This window comes from Dendropsophus ebraccatus, chromosome 11, assembly GCF_027789765.1.
Source record: "Dendropsophus ebraccatus isolate aDenEbr1 chromosome 11, aDenEbr1.pat, whole genome shotgun sequence".
NCBI lineage: Eukaryota > Metazoa > Chordata > Amphibia > Anura > Hylidae > Dendropsophus > Dendropsophus ebraccatus.
In genome coordinates, this window is record NC_091464.1 from 100,566,991 (window position 1) to 100,582,355 (window position 15,365).

General features: G+C 54.2%; 1 protein-coding gene across 1 annotated transcript in view; it reads right to left on the reverse strand.

The window, feature by feature from the left end:
* TRAPPC10 (trafficking protein particle complex subunit 10) overlaps nt 1–15,365 on the reverse strand; it is a 53,117-nt gene that overhangs the window by 15,694 nt on the left and 22,058 nt on the right. The window contains exons 10-11 of the mRNA XM_069944770.1: nt 15,187–15,296; nt 634–1,148 (exon numbers count right to left, since the gene is read on the reverse strand). Coding sequence (XP_069800871.1) covers nt 634–1,148; nt 15,187–15,296 — 625 coding nt within the window. The remainder of the gene's footprint in view (nt 1–633; nt 1,149–15,186; nt 15,297–15,365) is intronic.

Below are 15,365 nucleotides of genomic sequence, written 5' to 3' on the forward strand. Positions count from 1 at the left end.
GGGGGTACAGGGCATCACAGCCTGGGGGGAGGGGATATGAGGGGGTACAGGGCATCACTGCCTGGGGGGGGTATGAGGGGGTACAGGGCATCACTGCCTGAGGGGGAGGGGGAGATATGAGGGGGTACAGGGCATCACTGCCTGAGAGGGGATATGAGGGGGTACAGGGCATCACTGCCTGAGGGGGAGGGGGGGATATGAGGGGGTACAGGGCATCACTGCCTGAGGGGGAGGGGGGGATATGAGGGGGTACAGGGCATCACTGCCTGGGGGGGGGGGGGCGAGGGGATATGAGGGGGTACAGGGCATCACTGCCTGGGGGGGGGGGGGGCGAGGGGATATGAGGGGGTACAGGGCATCACTGCCTGGGGGGGGGGGGGCGAGGGGATATGAGGGGGTACAGGGCATCACTGCCTGGGGGGAGGGGATATGAGGGGGTACAGGGCATCACTGCCTGGGGGGGGGATATGAGGGGGTACAGGGCATCACTGCCTGAGGGGGAGGGGGGATATGAGGGGGTACAGGGCATTAATGCCTGGGGGGGGGGTATGAGGGTACAGGGGTATCATGGTCCTTCATGGTGGTATAGGGTGATGCCTGCTGAGTCCCGCCCCCTTGGGGGTGGTTGGGTACCTGGGTGTGGAAGGTCACATGGTTGAGTCCAGGCTGTAGGACTACGTTAGTGCAGCACAGGTTGTGGACGCAATCGTCCAGACTGAGACCGGATTGTCTGTCCAGTGGAGATGAGGCGCCCGAGTCCTGCGGCCGCAGTAACATGTGGACGTTCCTGCAGATCACCCCCGCACTCAGCAGTCCGCCCTCCGAGGGGCTCTTCTCATGCATCTCTGTCAGCTCCAGGACAGCTGGTGGCGCTCTGACACCTAGCGAAGTCTCAGGCTGGAAGTGGATGCTGCCCCCTGCTGGCTTGTGCCGGGTCAGCCACTCGGCCGTTTTACGGTAGCTGTTCTTGTCCAGACTGTAGTGGAAATATCCAGAGAGGTGATCCAAGTGGAAGGGCTCCGGCATCAGGCAGAGGAGCGTCAGCTCTATGGACAAGGACCCCCCAACATGTACAACCGCATTGGGGGGACTGAAGCGGAGAGAGGTCAGCTGAGCGAACGAGCCGAACTGGAGGCTGAGAGTGTGACCTGAGGGGAGAGAGAGAAGCTGTGACCTGAGGGGAGAGAGAGAAGCTGTGACCTGAGGGGAGAGAGAGAAGCTGTGACCTGAGGGGAGAGAGAGAAGCTGTGACCTGAGGGGAGAGAGAGAAGCTGTGACCTGAGGGGAGAGAGAGAAGCTGTGACCTGAGGGGAGAGAGAGAAGCTGTGACCTGAGGGGAGAGAGAGAAGCTGTGACCTGAGGGGAGAGAAGAGAGAGAAGCTGTGACCTGAGGGGAGAGAAGAGAGAGAAGCTGTGACCTGAGGGGAGAGAAGAGAGAGAAGCTGTGACCTGAGGGGAGAGAAGAGAGAGAAGCTGTGACCTGAGGGGAGAGAAGAGAGAGAAGCTGTGACCGCGGGGAGGGGAGAGAGAGAAGCTGTGACCGCGGGGAGGGGAGAGAGAGAAGCTGTGACCTGAGGGAAGAGAGAGAAGCTGTGACCTGAGGGAAGAGAGAGAAGCTGTGACCTGAGGGAAGAGAGAGAAGCTGTGACCTGAGGGAAGAGAGAGAAGCTGTGACCTGAGGGAAGAGAGAGAAGCTGTGACCTGAGGGAAGAGAGAGAAGCTGTGACCTGAGAGGAAGAGAGAGAAGCTGTGACCTGAGGGGAGAGAGAGAAGCCGTGACTGCGGGGAGGGGAGAGAGAGAAGCTGTGACCTGAGGGGAGAGAGAGAAGCTGTGACCGCGGGGAGGGAAGAGAGAGAAGCTGTGACCTAAGGGGAGAGAGAGAAGCTGTGACCTGAGGGGAGAGAGAGAAGCTGTGACCTGAGGGAAGAGAGAGAAGCTGTGACCTGAGGGAAGAGAGAGAAGCTGTGACCTGAGGGAAGAGAGAGAAGCTGTGACCTGAGGGAAGAGAGAGAAGCTGTGACCTGAGGGAAGAGAGAGAAGCTGTGACCTGAGAGGAAGAGAGAGAAGCTGTGACCTGAGGGAAGAGAGAGAAGCTGTGACCTGAGGGAAGAGAGAGAAGCTGTGACCTGAGAGGAAGAGAGAGAAGCTGTGACCTGAGGGGAGAGAGAGAAGCCGTGACTGCGGGGAGGGAAGAGAGAGAAGCTGTGACCTGAGGGGAGAGAGAGAAGCTGTGACCTGAGGGAAGAGAGAGAAGCTGTGACCTGAGGGAAGAGAGAGAAGCTGTGACCTGAAGGAAGAGAGAGAAGCTGTGACCTGAAGGAAGAGAGAGAAGCTGTGACCTGAGGGAAGAGAGAGAAGCTGTGACCTGAGGGGAGAGAGAGAAGCTGTGACCTGAGGGGAGAGAGAGAAGCTGTGAACTGAGGGGAGAGAGAGAAGCTGTGAACTGAGGGAAGAGAGAGAAGCTGTGAACTGAGGGAAGAGAGAGAAGCTGTGACCGCGGGGAGGGAAGAGAGAGAAGCTGTGACCTGAGGGGAGAGAGAGAAGCTGTGACCTGAGGGAAGAGAGAGAAGCTGTGACCTGAGGGAAGAGAGAGAAGCTGTGACCTGAGGGGAGAGAGAGAAGCTGTGACCTGAGGGGAGAGAGAGAAGCTGTGACCGCGGGGAGGGGAAAGAGAGAAGCTGTGCCGCGGGGAGGGGAGAGAGAGAAGCTGTGACCGCGGGGAGGGGAGAGAGAGAAGCTGTGACCCGCGGGGAGGGGAGAGAGAGAAGCTGTGACCGCGGGGAGGGGAGAGAGAGAAGCTGTGGACCTGAGGGAAGAGAGAGAAGCTGTGACCTGAGGGAAGAGAGAGAAGCTGTGACCGCGGGGAGGGGAGAGAGAGAAGCTGTGACCGCGGGGAGGGAAGAGAGAGAAGCTTTGACCGCGGGGGAGGGAAGAGAGAGAAGCTGTGACCGCGGGGAGGGAAGAGAGAGAAGCTGTGACCGCGGGGAGGGAAGCCGGCTCTCTATCATACAGGGTTACAGGCCGCTGCCTCCCGTTGTGTATCTGTAAGTACTGTATGCGGCCCACTCCCCCGACCTTGCAGCGCCTATTCTGTATAGAGCGCAGTATGTTACCACTGCAGCAATCTAACAACTGGTTCAGCCCTTCATTCCAAACAACGGCCATCCGATGAGGTAAAGGGCATCTAAGCTCAGTTATAGCTCATACTCTAGCTGTACCCCCTACCTCCTTCCGGCGGAATTCACTACCTCCTGAAATACTTGGAGCCACGTGACCCCCTCTTCTGAATTCCTCGAGCCCCCTATTCCCGGGGCCAGGGCCCTCGATGACCCAGTGTCTTCTCAGTTTGGTTAGATGGATATGAACCTTTCTAAGAAACCGATGAGAGAGGATGAAACACGACAACTGGAACCTCAGAAAAGCGAAGTGCGGCAGCTGGCGCACAGGGAGACGACATCGGGAGCAAAGGGGCACGCTGATCCCATAGGAAAGCCGAACATTTATAATGGGCCAACGCATCCTGTCATCTGACTATCCCATCTAATTATAATGCTTGAAAAATCCTGATATTCTAATCCGTATTCTTCTTCTTCCAGCTATTCTTCTGCGAATAATACAGCCCGAACCGCTTTGAGCACAGACTCCATTTGAACTGAGTATGCACATATGCAAATAGCTGAAATATGCAAATAGCTGTGACCTGAGGGAAGAGAGAGAAGCTGTGACCTGAGGGAAGAGAGAGAAGCTGTGACCTGAGGGAAGAGAGAGAAGCTGTGACCTGAGGGAAGAGAGAGAAGCTGTGACCTGAGAGGAAGAGAGAGAAGCTGTGACCTGAGGGGAGAGAGAGAAGCCGTGACTGCGGGGAGGGGAGAGAGAGAAGCTGTGACCTGAGGGGAGAGAGAGAAGCTGTGACCGCGGGGAGGGAAGAGAGAGAAGCTGTGACCTAAGGGGAGAGAGAGAAGCTGTGACCTGAGGGGAGAGAGAGAGAAGCTGTGACCTGAGGGAAGAGAGAGAAGCTGTGACCTGAGGGAAGAGAGAGAAGCTGTGACCTGAGGGAAGAGAGAGAAGATGTGACCTGAGGGAAGAGAGAGAAGCTGTGACATGAGGGAAGAGAGAGAAGCTGTGACCTGAGAGGAAGAGAGAGAAGCTGTGACCTGAGGGAAGAGAGAGAAGCTGTGACCTGAGGGAAGAGAGAGAAGCTGTGACCTGAGAGGAAGAGAGAGAAGCTGTGACCTGAGGGGAGAGAGAGAAGCCGTGACTGCGGGGAGGGAAGAGAGAGAAGCTGTGACCTGAGGGGAGAGAGAGAAGCTGTGACCTGAGGGAAGAGAGAGAAGCTGTGACCTGAGGGAAGAGAGAGAAGCTGTGACCTGAAGGAAGAGAGAGAAGCTGTGACCTGAAGGAAGAGAGAGAAGCTGTGACCTGAGGGAAGAGAGAGAAGCTGTGACCTGAGGGGAGAGAGAGAAGCTGTGACCTGAGGGGAGAGAGAGAAGCTGTGAACTGAGGGGAGAGAGAGAAGCTGTGAACTGAGGGAAGAGAGAGAAGCTGTGAACTGAGGGAAGAGAGAGAAGCTGTGACCGCGGGGAGGGAAGAGAGAGAAGCTGTGACCTGAGGGGAGAGAGAGAAGCTGTGACCTGAGGGAAGAGAGAGAAGCTGTGACCTGAGGGAAGAGAGAGAAGCTGTGACCTGAGGGGAGAGAGAGAAGCTGTGACCTGAGGGGAGAGAGAGAAGCTGTGACCGCGGGGAGGGGAAAGAGAGAAGCTGTGACCGCGGGGAGGGGAGAGAGAGAAGCTGTGACCGCGGGGAGGGGAGAGAGAGAAGCTGTGACCGCGGGGAGGGGAGAGAGAGAAGCTGTGACCGCGGGGAGGGGAGAGAGAGAAGCTGTGACCTGAGGGAAGAGAGAGAAGCTGTGACCTGAGGGAAGAGAGAGAAGCTGTGACCGCGGGGAGGGGAGAGAGAGAAGCTGTGACCGCGGGGAGGGAAGAGAGAGAAGCTTTGACCGCGGGGAGGGAAGAGAGAGAAGCTGTGACCGCGGGGAGGGAAGAGAGAGAAGCTGTGACCGCGGGGAGGGAAGCCGGCTCTCTATCATACAGGGTTACAGGCCGCTGCCTCCCGTTGTGTATCTGTAAGTACTGTATGCGGCCCACTCCCCCGACCTTGCAGCGCCTATTCTGTATAGAGCGCAGTATGTTACCACTGCAGCAATCTAACAACTGGTTCAGCCCTTCATTCCAAACAACGGCCATCCGATGAGGTAAAGGGCATCTAAGCTCAGTTATAGCTCATACTCTAGCTGTACCCCCTACCTCCTTCCGGCGGAATTCACTACCTCCTGAAATACTTGGAGCCACGTGACCCCCTCTTCTGAATTCCTCGAGCCCCCTATTCCCGGGGCCAGGGCCCTCGATGACCCAGTGTCTTCTCAGTTTGGTTAGATGGATATGAACCTTTCTAAGAAACCGATGAGAGAGGATGAAACACGACAACTGGAACCTCAGAAAAGCGAAGTGCGGCAGCTGGCGCACAGGGAGACGACATCGGGAGCAAAGGGGCACGCTGATCCCATAGGAAAGCCGAACATTTATAATGGGCCAACGCATCCTGTCATCTGACTATCCCATCTAATTATAATGCTTGAAAAATCCTGATATTCTAATCCGTATTCTTCTTCTTCCAGCTATTCTTCTGCGAATAATACAGCCCGAACCGCTTTGAGCACAGACTCCATTTGAACTGAGTATGCACATATGCAAATAGCTGAAATATAGCAGCCAATAGAAATTCTAAGGTCCTGTCAGTCACTACCACACAACATTCACACAGTCACATGTCCACTATTGGCCAATAGAAGATGTAAGGTCCTTAACACTTTTGTCTCACTGACATGAGTAAGATTGTCATGGTAACTGAGCAATGATCTTTACCATTATAAGTAGCAGAGGCCAGTCAGTAGGGTAGCAGAGCTGTCCCCTGAGGAAAGAGGGGGGGGGGGGGTGACACCATAAATATCCTGTCCCCTGAGGAAAGGGGGGGGGGGGTGACACCATAAATATCCTGTCCCCTGAGGAAAGGGGGGGGGGGGTGACACCATAAATATCCTGTCCCCTGAGGAGAGAGAGGGGGGGGGGGGGGGTGACACCATAAATATCCTGTCCCCTGAGGAGAGAGAGGGGGGGGGGGGGGTGACACCATAAATATCCTGTCCCCTGAGGAAAGAGGGGGGGGGGGGGGTGACACCATAAATATCCTGTCCCCTGAGGAGAGAGGGGGGGGGGGTGACACCATAAATATCCTGTCCCCTGAGGAAAGAGGGGGGGGGTGTGACACCATAAATATCCTGTCCCCTGAGGAGAGGAGAGGGGAGGGGGTACACCATAAATATCCTGTCCCCTGAGGAGAGGGGGGGGGGGGTGACACCATAAATATCCTGTCCCCTGAGGAGAGGGGGGGGGGGGGGTGACACCATAAATATACTGTCCCCTGAGGAGAGGGGGGGGGGTGTGACACCATAAATATCCTGTCCCCTGAGGAGAGGGGTGACACCATAAATATCCTGTCCCCTGAGGAGAGGGGGGGGGGGGGGTGACACCATAAATATCCTGTTCCCTAAGGAGAGGGGGGGGGGTGACACCATAAATATCCTGTCCCCTGAGGAGAGAGGGGGTGACACCATAAATATCCTGTCCCCTGAGGAGAGGGGGGGGGTGACACCATAAATATCCTGTCCCCTGAGGAGAGGGGGGGGGGTGACACCATAAATATCCTGTCCCCTGAGGGAGAGAGGGGGGGGAAGTGACACCATTAATATCCTGTCCCCTGAGGAGAGAGGGGGGGGGGGGGTGAAACAATATCCTGTCCCCTGAGGAGAGAGGGGGGGGGGGGGGGTGACACCATAAGTATCCTGTCCACTGAGGAGAGAGGAGGGGGGCGACACCATAAATATCCTGTCCCCTGAGGAGGAGGGGGGGGTGACACCATAAATATCCTGTCCCCTGAGGAGAGAGGGGGGGGGGGTGACACCATAAATATCCTGTCCCCTGAGGAGAGAGGGGGGGGGGTGACACCATAAATATCCTGTCCCCTGAGGAGAGAGAGGGGGGGGGGGGGTGACACCATAAATATCCTGTCCCCTGAGGCGAGAGGGGGGGGGGGTGACACCATAAGTATCCTGTCCCCTGAGGAGAGGGGGGGGGGGGGGGTGACACCATAAATATCCTGTCCCCTGAGGAGAGAGGGGGGGGGGGTGACACCATAAATATCCTGTCCCCTGAGGAAAGAGGGGGGGGGTGACACCATAAATATCCTGTCCCCTGAGGAGAGGGGGGGGGGGGGGGGTGACACCATAAATATCCTGTCCCCTGAGGAGGGGGGGGGGGTGACACCATAAATATCCTGTCCCCTGAGGACAGGGGGGGGGTGACACCATAAATATCCTGTCCCCTGAGGAGGGGGGGGGGTGACACCATAAATATCCTGTCCCCTGAGGAAAGAGGGGGGGGGGTGACACCATAAATATCCTGTCCCCTGAGACGAGAGAGGGGGGGGGGGGGGGGGTGACACCAAAAATATCCTGTCCCCTGAGGAAAGAGGGGGGGGGGGTGACACCATAAATATCCTGTCCCCTGAGACGAGAGAGGGGGGGGGGGTGACACCAAAAATATCCTGTCCCCTGAGGAAAGAGGGGGGGGGGGGGGTTACACCATAAATATCCTGTCCCCTGAGGAGAGGGGGGGGGGGGGGGTGACACCATAAATATCCTGTCCCCTGAGGAGAGAGAGGGGGGTGACACCAAAAATATCCTGTCCCCTGAGGAGAGAGAGGGGGGGTGACACCATAAATATCCTGTCCCCTGAGGAGAGAGGAGGGGGGGGGGGTGACACCATAAATATCCTGTCCCCTGAGGAGAGGGGGGGGGGGGGTGACACCATAAATATCCTGTCCCCTGAGGAGAGAGAGGGGGGGGGGGGGTGACACCATAAATATCCTGTCCCCTGAGGAGAGAGAGGGGGGTGACACCATAAATATCCTGTCCCCTGAGGAAAGAGGGGGGGGGGTGACACCATAAATATCCTGTCCCCTGAGGAGAGAGGGGGGGGTGACACCATAAATATCCTGTCCCCTGAGGAGAGAGAGGGGAAGGTGACACCATAAATATCCTGTCCCCTGAGGAGAGAGGGAGGGGGGGGTGACACCATAAATATCCTGTCCCCTGAGGACAGAGGAGGGGGTACACCATAAATATTCTGCCCCCTGGGCGGAGCCTAGCCGTGCATGGAGTAGGACGTGTGGCGCCGAGCTCCTCTGCCAGCCGTCTCTCCACTAGCTCCTAACAGCACTTCCAGACGCATGATATGGGCAAAGTTGGCAGGGATCCTTACCTACACCCTCCAGAGAGCACAGAGAGCCGCAATACATCACCCGACATGGCTCACTTCTTCACCAAGAAGTCCGGAGGCGGTGCGGCCTCAGCTTCTAAGGTGGCGGCGGCGCGGAGGAGAACAGTGGCGGACTCAGATAATGACAGTGTGGCGGGCTCAGCAGACGGAGGTGAGGACACAGACCCCCAGCCTATCTCTCGGCGTTGTCTTAAGCAACTGGTGGCACCCATCATGAGAGATATTGCTGATATCAAGGCAGACATACACCACATTGGCACTAGAGTGGAACAGCTAGAAGCCACGCAAAATGACATCCTCTGCCACAGTGACGCAGTGACTAAAGCGCTGCAGGAACACAGCTCCTTCATTAACTCTGCACTCTTAGCTGTAGAAGATCAAGAGAACCGCAGCAGATGCAAGAATGTGCGTATCCGTGCTATACCTGAGAGTTATGCCGCTGAGACCCTGCACACTGTCGCCATGACTATATTCACTGACCTACTAGGTGATGAAAGAGCTGCCACCATTAAGAAAGAGAGAGTGCACAGGGCTCTGAGGGCAAAACCAGCAGCCACTGAACAGCCACGTGACATTATATGTGGTCTGCTACACTACCCCGATGCAGCCGACATTTTGCAAGCTGCCCGGCGCAAAAGCACCCTGTCGTACGAAGGCAATGAGTACCAGATGTACCAGGACATCGCACCTAGCACATTGGCCAAGAGGAGGCTACTCAAGCCCTTGCTGGACAATCTGAGGAACAACAGGGTCCCTTTCCGTTGGCTGTATCCTTTTGGTCTTGCCATAATGTAAGGAGGCAGGCCCATTGTCATACGCACGCCAGATGACCTCGAAGCTGCATGGGAACACTTGGACATGGCGCCACTCAATATCCCCTCATGGATGCCCCTGGCCTTGATGGGGGACCTCCCGACCCTACCACCGGCTGACAAATGGACAGCTCGCCGCAGCACGCAGTCTCCTAAAATGCAGAAGGTAAAGAACAAGCAGAAGAAAGATGGCTGAGCATGAGTGGGACTGACCCGGTGATATTCTTTTCCTCCTCTGTTGGAGCTTGGCTCCCCTCTTCTCACACTTATCTGTGATAATTGCTTGTTCTTATATGTTTTACCAGTTATGGCGACACCCTGCCACCCTGTCTTGGTTATAAGTAACTTTACTATGACATTTAATTGTTAACCTATAGTGGAGAGCAGCTGACCTGCCGTATAGGTCGAATTAACACCTTAACACTCCCCCCCCCCCCACTAAAACTTACTATAGCTGACTTCTCTACCAAGGTTTTGCATAAGTTTGCTAGTTAGTATACCTACACACCCACGTTTGGGATGTGCAGTTTACTAAGTTCCCAGGTCGGAAGACCACTGTAGACCTCTGTTCTCCTTACTCACTTTTTTGCACTATCCCTATGCACATTTCAGTTAGCACTGGTTTCTCCACACACGACACGCTATGGCAACGGTAACACCAGCGACTCCCACTCACTTGACAGTGACCTCCCTGAATGTAAAAGGTATGAATACTCGACAGAAACGGTCCCAAATCCTAGCAGAATTTCACAGATTACGCACTGATGTGATCATGTGCCAAGAAACTCACTTTAAAGCGAACTACACGCCGGTCCTCTCCAAAAGCTGGTATTCCGGCTGGTATCACAGTGTCCACCCGACCAAAGCAGTGTGTGGAGTTAGTATAGGCATAAGCAAGCACATCACTTACACAAAGCTCGCTGAAGTAATAGACCCCGAAGGTCGCTATATCTTCTTGAAGATACAAATAGCGGGGGAAATCCTGTCCTTGGCGAACATATATGCACCCAATGGACACCAAATCACCTGGATAGGTAAAACATTGGAACTTTTTAATTCCTTTGCTGAAGGAATCCATCTGGTAGGTGGGGACTTCAACCTTGCTTTAGAAGCTATGTTGGACTCCTCCAAACTTACGAAGGCTCATACCTACAAAGCCCTATCCAGACTGAAGGCTAAACTTACAGACCTCCACCTAGTGGACATATGGCGATTACACCATCCCACCACTAGGGACTATACTTTTTTTTCCCACCCACACACGTCATACCATAGGCTTGATTATTTCTTAGTATCACAGCCACACGCAGAATTGATCGTCAAAACAGACATTGGGTGCTTATCTGTCTCCGACCACGCCCCTGTCTCTTGTAAGCTTTGCATTAGGTCACTGCCCAAAAGGGACATGTAATGGACCCTGAATGCCACGCTACTGGGTAACCCATCCTACGCCACACAGTTAGAGGCTAAATTGCAGTTTTATTTTGAGCAGAATTCCACGTCAGATGTCTCTATGCCGATTGTTTGGGAGGCCCATAAGGCCGTAATTAGAGGGGACCTTATAGCTACTGGGACCGCTCATAAGAAAAAGATTACGAAACGAGCTGACTATCTATACTCAGAGATATCTAAGTTGGAAACTGCACAAGAAAAGCAAGGTAGCCACAATTTTGCCTCAACTAGCCGGCCTTAGAACCCAGCTAGCAGCCTTACTGAACGAGCGATCCGCAAAGGCATACATGCGCTCTAAATTTAAAACATATCTGCACGGAGACAAGAGGATCCAAATTGATGACATCTTTAGTTAAAGCCCAACGGGTTAAATCATTTATCCATAAAATCACTACGGATGACGGGCGAGATCTCTACAGAGGACATTGCTAGGGAATTTAGTTCCTTTTATGACCACTTATATAACCTCCGTCCCGCCTCAACCTCCCCACAAGACCATAGGGCACTTATCTACTCATTTCTTAACTCTATCCACCTCCCCTCTCTCTCGACTACACAATCCCAGGACTTGCTGACGCCAATCACTGAGAAGGAGGCTGGCGATATATTAGCCTCAATCCCAGCTGGCAAAGCCCCAGGCCCAGATGGCCTTCCAATTATCTATTATAAAAAATGTAAAAGCATTTTGTTACCCCAGTTCACTAATCTATGCAACTCTATCCTGTTAGGGCAGGGCCTCCCGCGCCAGGCACTTGGGGCATATATCACAGTCCTGCCCAAGGAGGGCAAGGCGCCTAACCTCTGTGGCAGCTATCGGACCATTTCTCTGCTAAATGCAGATCTTAAGTGGTGGGCGAAGGTCCTGGCCCATAGGATCAATAAACTATTGCCAGCACTTATCGGGCCTGAACAAGTAGGCTTCGTGCCTGGCCGTGAAGGCAAACATAACACAGCTCGGGTGCTTAATGCCATCTCCTATGCAAAAGTCCATAATAAGTCACTAGTCCTTCTCGGGACCAATGCCGAGAAGGCTTTTGACAGAGTGAACTGGGCTTTCATGTCGGCATTCCTAACTAAATTTGGTTTTCCCCCACCTTTCATTTCCGCTGTTTTCTCCCTTTACTCCACCCCTCACGCCCGAATCAGGATTAACGGCAAACTCTCCCCCACCTTTCACATTAGTAATGGCACACGCCAGGGCTGCCCACTCTCTCCCTCCCTGTTCATTCTCACCTTAGAAGCACTGATCCAGAAAATCAGACAAAGCCCTGATGTCACAGGCCTGAAAATTGGCAATTTTGAACACAAGACCGCAGCCTTTGCGGACGATCTGTTGCTTTTCATCACAGACCCATTGAGAGCCATGCCCAAGCTTGTGGAAATCTTCACAGCCTATGGTGACATCTCTGATTTCAAAATCAATTTTGCCAAATCTGAGGCCATGAACATCTCTGCCCGTTACAGCTATTTCCCGCCTTAAAGGGAACCTGTCACCCCCCGTGCCGGGGTGACAGGCTCCCGACCCCCCGTTAGAGCCCCATATACTTACCTAATCCCGCCGGGTCCCGCTTCTGGAGGTGGTCGGGTGATGAAGATCTCAGCCGCTGCAGCCCGGCGCGCGCGCGGAGAGATGAGTCCAACACCCATAGAGAATGACAGGAGAGTCCAGCGCTCCGTCATTCTCTATGAGCGTTGGACTCATCTCTCAGCGCTCCCTTTAAGACTCTATTCCCTTTCACATGGACTACATCATCCCTGAAATACTTGGGAACACATATCACCGCTGACCCCTCCAAACTCTTCTCGGCCAATTACACCCCCTTGCTAACTAAAATAAAACTTAGCCTTTCTAAACTAAACCTGCCCTTTGTGTCCTGGATGTGATGGAAAAATTATGTTAAGACCTATATACTCCCCCAATTTCTTTACCTTTTTCAAACACTCCCTATCCCTGTCCCCCTGGCACTCTCACATTTCATATGGGCAAATAAGGCTCCCAGACTAGCACATAGGCATCTCATCATTAAGAAAGGGGCCGGAGGCTTTGGACTACCAGACCTGCACACATATTACAAGTCCACCTTGCTCAATAGATGGTGCCACCTAGTTAAAACACGCAGGCCCACGGCCCCTCCATGGGCGCATATGGAACACTCACTTCTTTCACAGTCACACTTAATTTGCCTATGGAAGCCTGATGTGCTACCAGCATGTCCCCTCACCCACTATCCAGTTCTACATGCTACCTTGAAGACCTCGAGAATGATCCTGAAAAACCTTCCCTCCTCTTCCACCCCCTTCCCCAAGATGCCCATGGCCCTGATCCTGGCTTACATCCTTAACAAACCTATTGCTCCGCCCCCATTATGGTCCTCTGTCTCTCATGCTCCGATAGATATGTGCAACCCTCAGACCTACCACGGTCTAGAAACCGCTCTATTAGAACAAGGTAATATACCTACGACAGGGAGCATTGCCTTTGCGGACTTGCTCGCTCTAGTAGGCAAATTCGCCGATAGCTTCTTACCCCTCCGACCCCTGCATTGGTTAGACAAACTTATAGCCACGGACCCACTGCCAAAAAAATTACTCTCTAAAATATGCGATGCTCTGCTGGAGCCCCCTCCCGCTCACAAGCCGGCCCATATCCTGGGATGGGAGAGGGAACTAGATATCTCTTTCACACCGCAGGAACTGACTACTTTAGCCAACCATTCCCATGGCTTCTCCTGTTGTGTTAAGACACAGGAAAGTTCATATAAGCTATACACCAGATGGTACAAAACGCCCTCCTTTCTCTACAAAGCGGGCTTATCGGCAAATGACTTGTGCTGGCGTTGTGGACGGGAGGCAGGCACCTATCGTCTTATCTGGTGGGAATGCCAAGCCATCAAAAGCTTCTGGGTGGAAGTACTGGCGGTAATATCCACAGTCATGGGACAACAGGTCCAGCTGACCCCCATGACAGTTTTGCTCTAATTGCCCTCTGCAACATTCTGCCCGAAGCGCAATCACCTCCCCACCCACTTAATTTCCGCAGCCAAGTTGTTAATACCCTTACACTGGCACTCCCAGGAGGCCCCTACTCCCTCTGAGTGGCTTTCTAAGTGCGACCAACTGGCTAGAATGGAGGAGTTACTCAGTTGGGATAGAGGCTCCCATGAGAAATACCTAAAGGAGTGGCAGCCCTGGCTTAGCTACCGCCACATACTGTAAGAAGTGGTCACACTATGCAGGTTGGGCCTGAGCATACACATTGTCATTGATGTACTGTCGGCTGTAGGGGGAGTGGGCTTTCTCCTTGCATTTTCCTTTTATCACCTACTGCCTTGCTGTTGTTATGCGTGTGGAGGATAATGTCTTACGTGGTCTACCAATATGTTTCCCTGTCATAACGTTTCTTTGTTAAAATGTTCTATGTTACACCCCTGGTTGTCCATCATGGCCTGCCGTTAAGGGCCTGGACGGCCATTCCCCATCCTCCCCTCCTTCTCCCACCCCCCCTTGTTCCCTCCCCCAATAAAATCAATACCCACGGCTTTGTATTATAGAGGACCTGTATGCACCGCTACGTTGGACTTGTCATGACAACTGTCACATACGAACTATGTTCCGCCCACCACATACATGTCCCTCAACTATGTATGAACGTGTTATTAGTACAACTACATGCCTGTGCCTTCTGTGGATATTGGCCAAAACCCAATAAAAACTTGATTATAAAAAATATATATATATCCTGTCCCCTGAGGAGAGAGTGGGGGGGGGGGGGTGACACCATAAATATCCTGTCCCCTGAGGAGAGAGGGGGGGGGGGGGGGTGACACCATAAATATCCTGTCCCCTGAGGAGAGAGTGTGGGGGGGGGGGGGGGGTGACACCATAAATATCCTGTCCCCTGAGGAGGGGGGGGGGGGGGGTGACACCATAAATATCCTGTCCCCTGAGGAGAGAGGGGGGGGGGGGGTGACACCATAAATATCCTGTCCCCTGAGGAGAGAGGGGGGGGGGTGACACCATAAATATCCTGTCCCCTGAGGAGAGAGGAGGGGGGGGGGGTGACACCAGAAATATCCTGTCCCCTGAGGAGAGGGGGGGGGGGGGTGACACCATAAATATCCTGTCCCTAGAGGAGGGGGGGGGGGGGGGTGACACCATAAATATCCTGTCCCCTGAGGAGAGAGGGGGGGGGGGGGTGACACCATAAATATCCTGTCCCCTGAGGAGAGAGGGGGGGGGGGGTGACACCATAAATATCCTGTCCCCTGAGGAGAGAGGAGGGGGGGGGGGTGACACCATAAAGTATCCTGTCCCCTGAGGAGAGAGGAGGGGGGGGGGGGTGACACCATAAGTATCCTGTCCCCTGAGGAGAGAGGAGGGGGGGGGGGGTACACCATAAATATCCTGTCCCCTGAGGAGAGAGGGGGAGACACTGTAAAAACCCAACCCCTGCAGATGTGCTAGGGGTTGGGCTTTGGCCGCCCGCTGACAGTACCCGCCCCCGTGATAGGGTTAACCCTCTCTGTACCTTCAGCGGCGTCCCCTGCAGACAGGCGGAGGATCTCCCGGCCATATCTCACACGCTCATCCTGGGGAAGGTTGTGGTCAGTGGCAAGTAGACTGCAGGTGGTCAGGTATCTGCAGGGCAGTTAAGGAGATGAGGGGGGGGCAGGAGCAGTTACCCCTCACAGTGGTGTGTACCCCGGG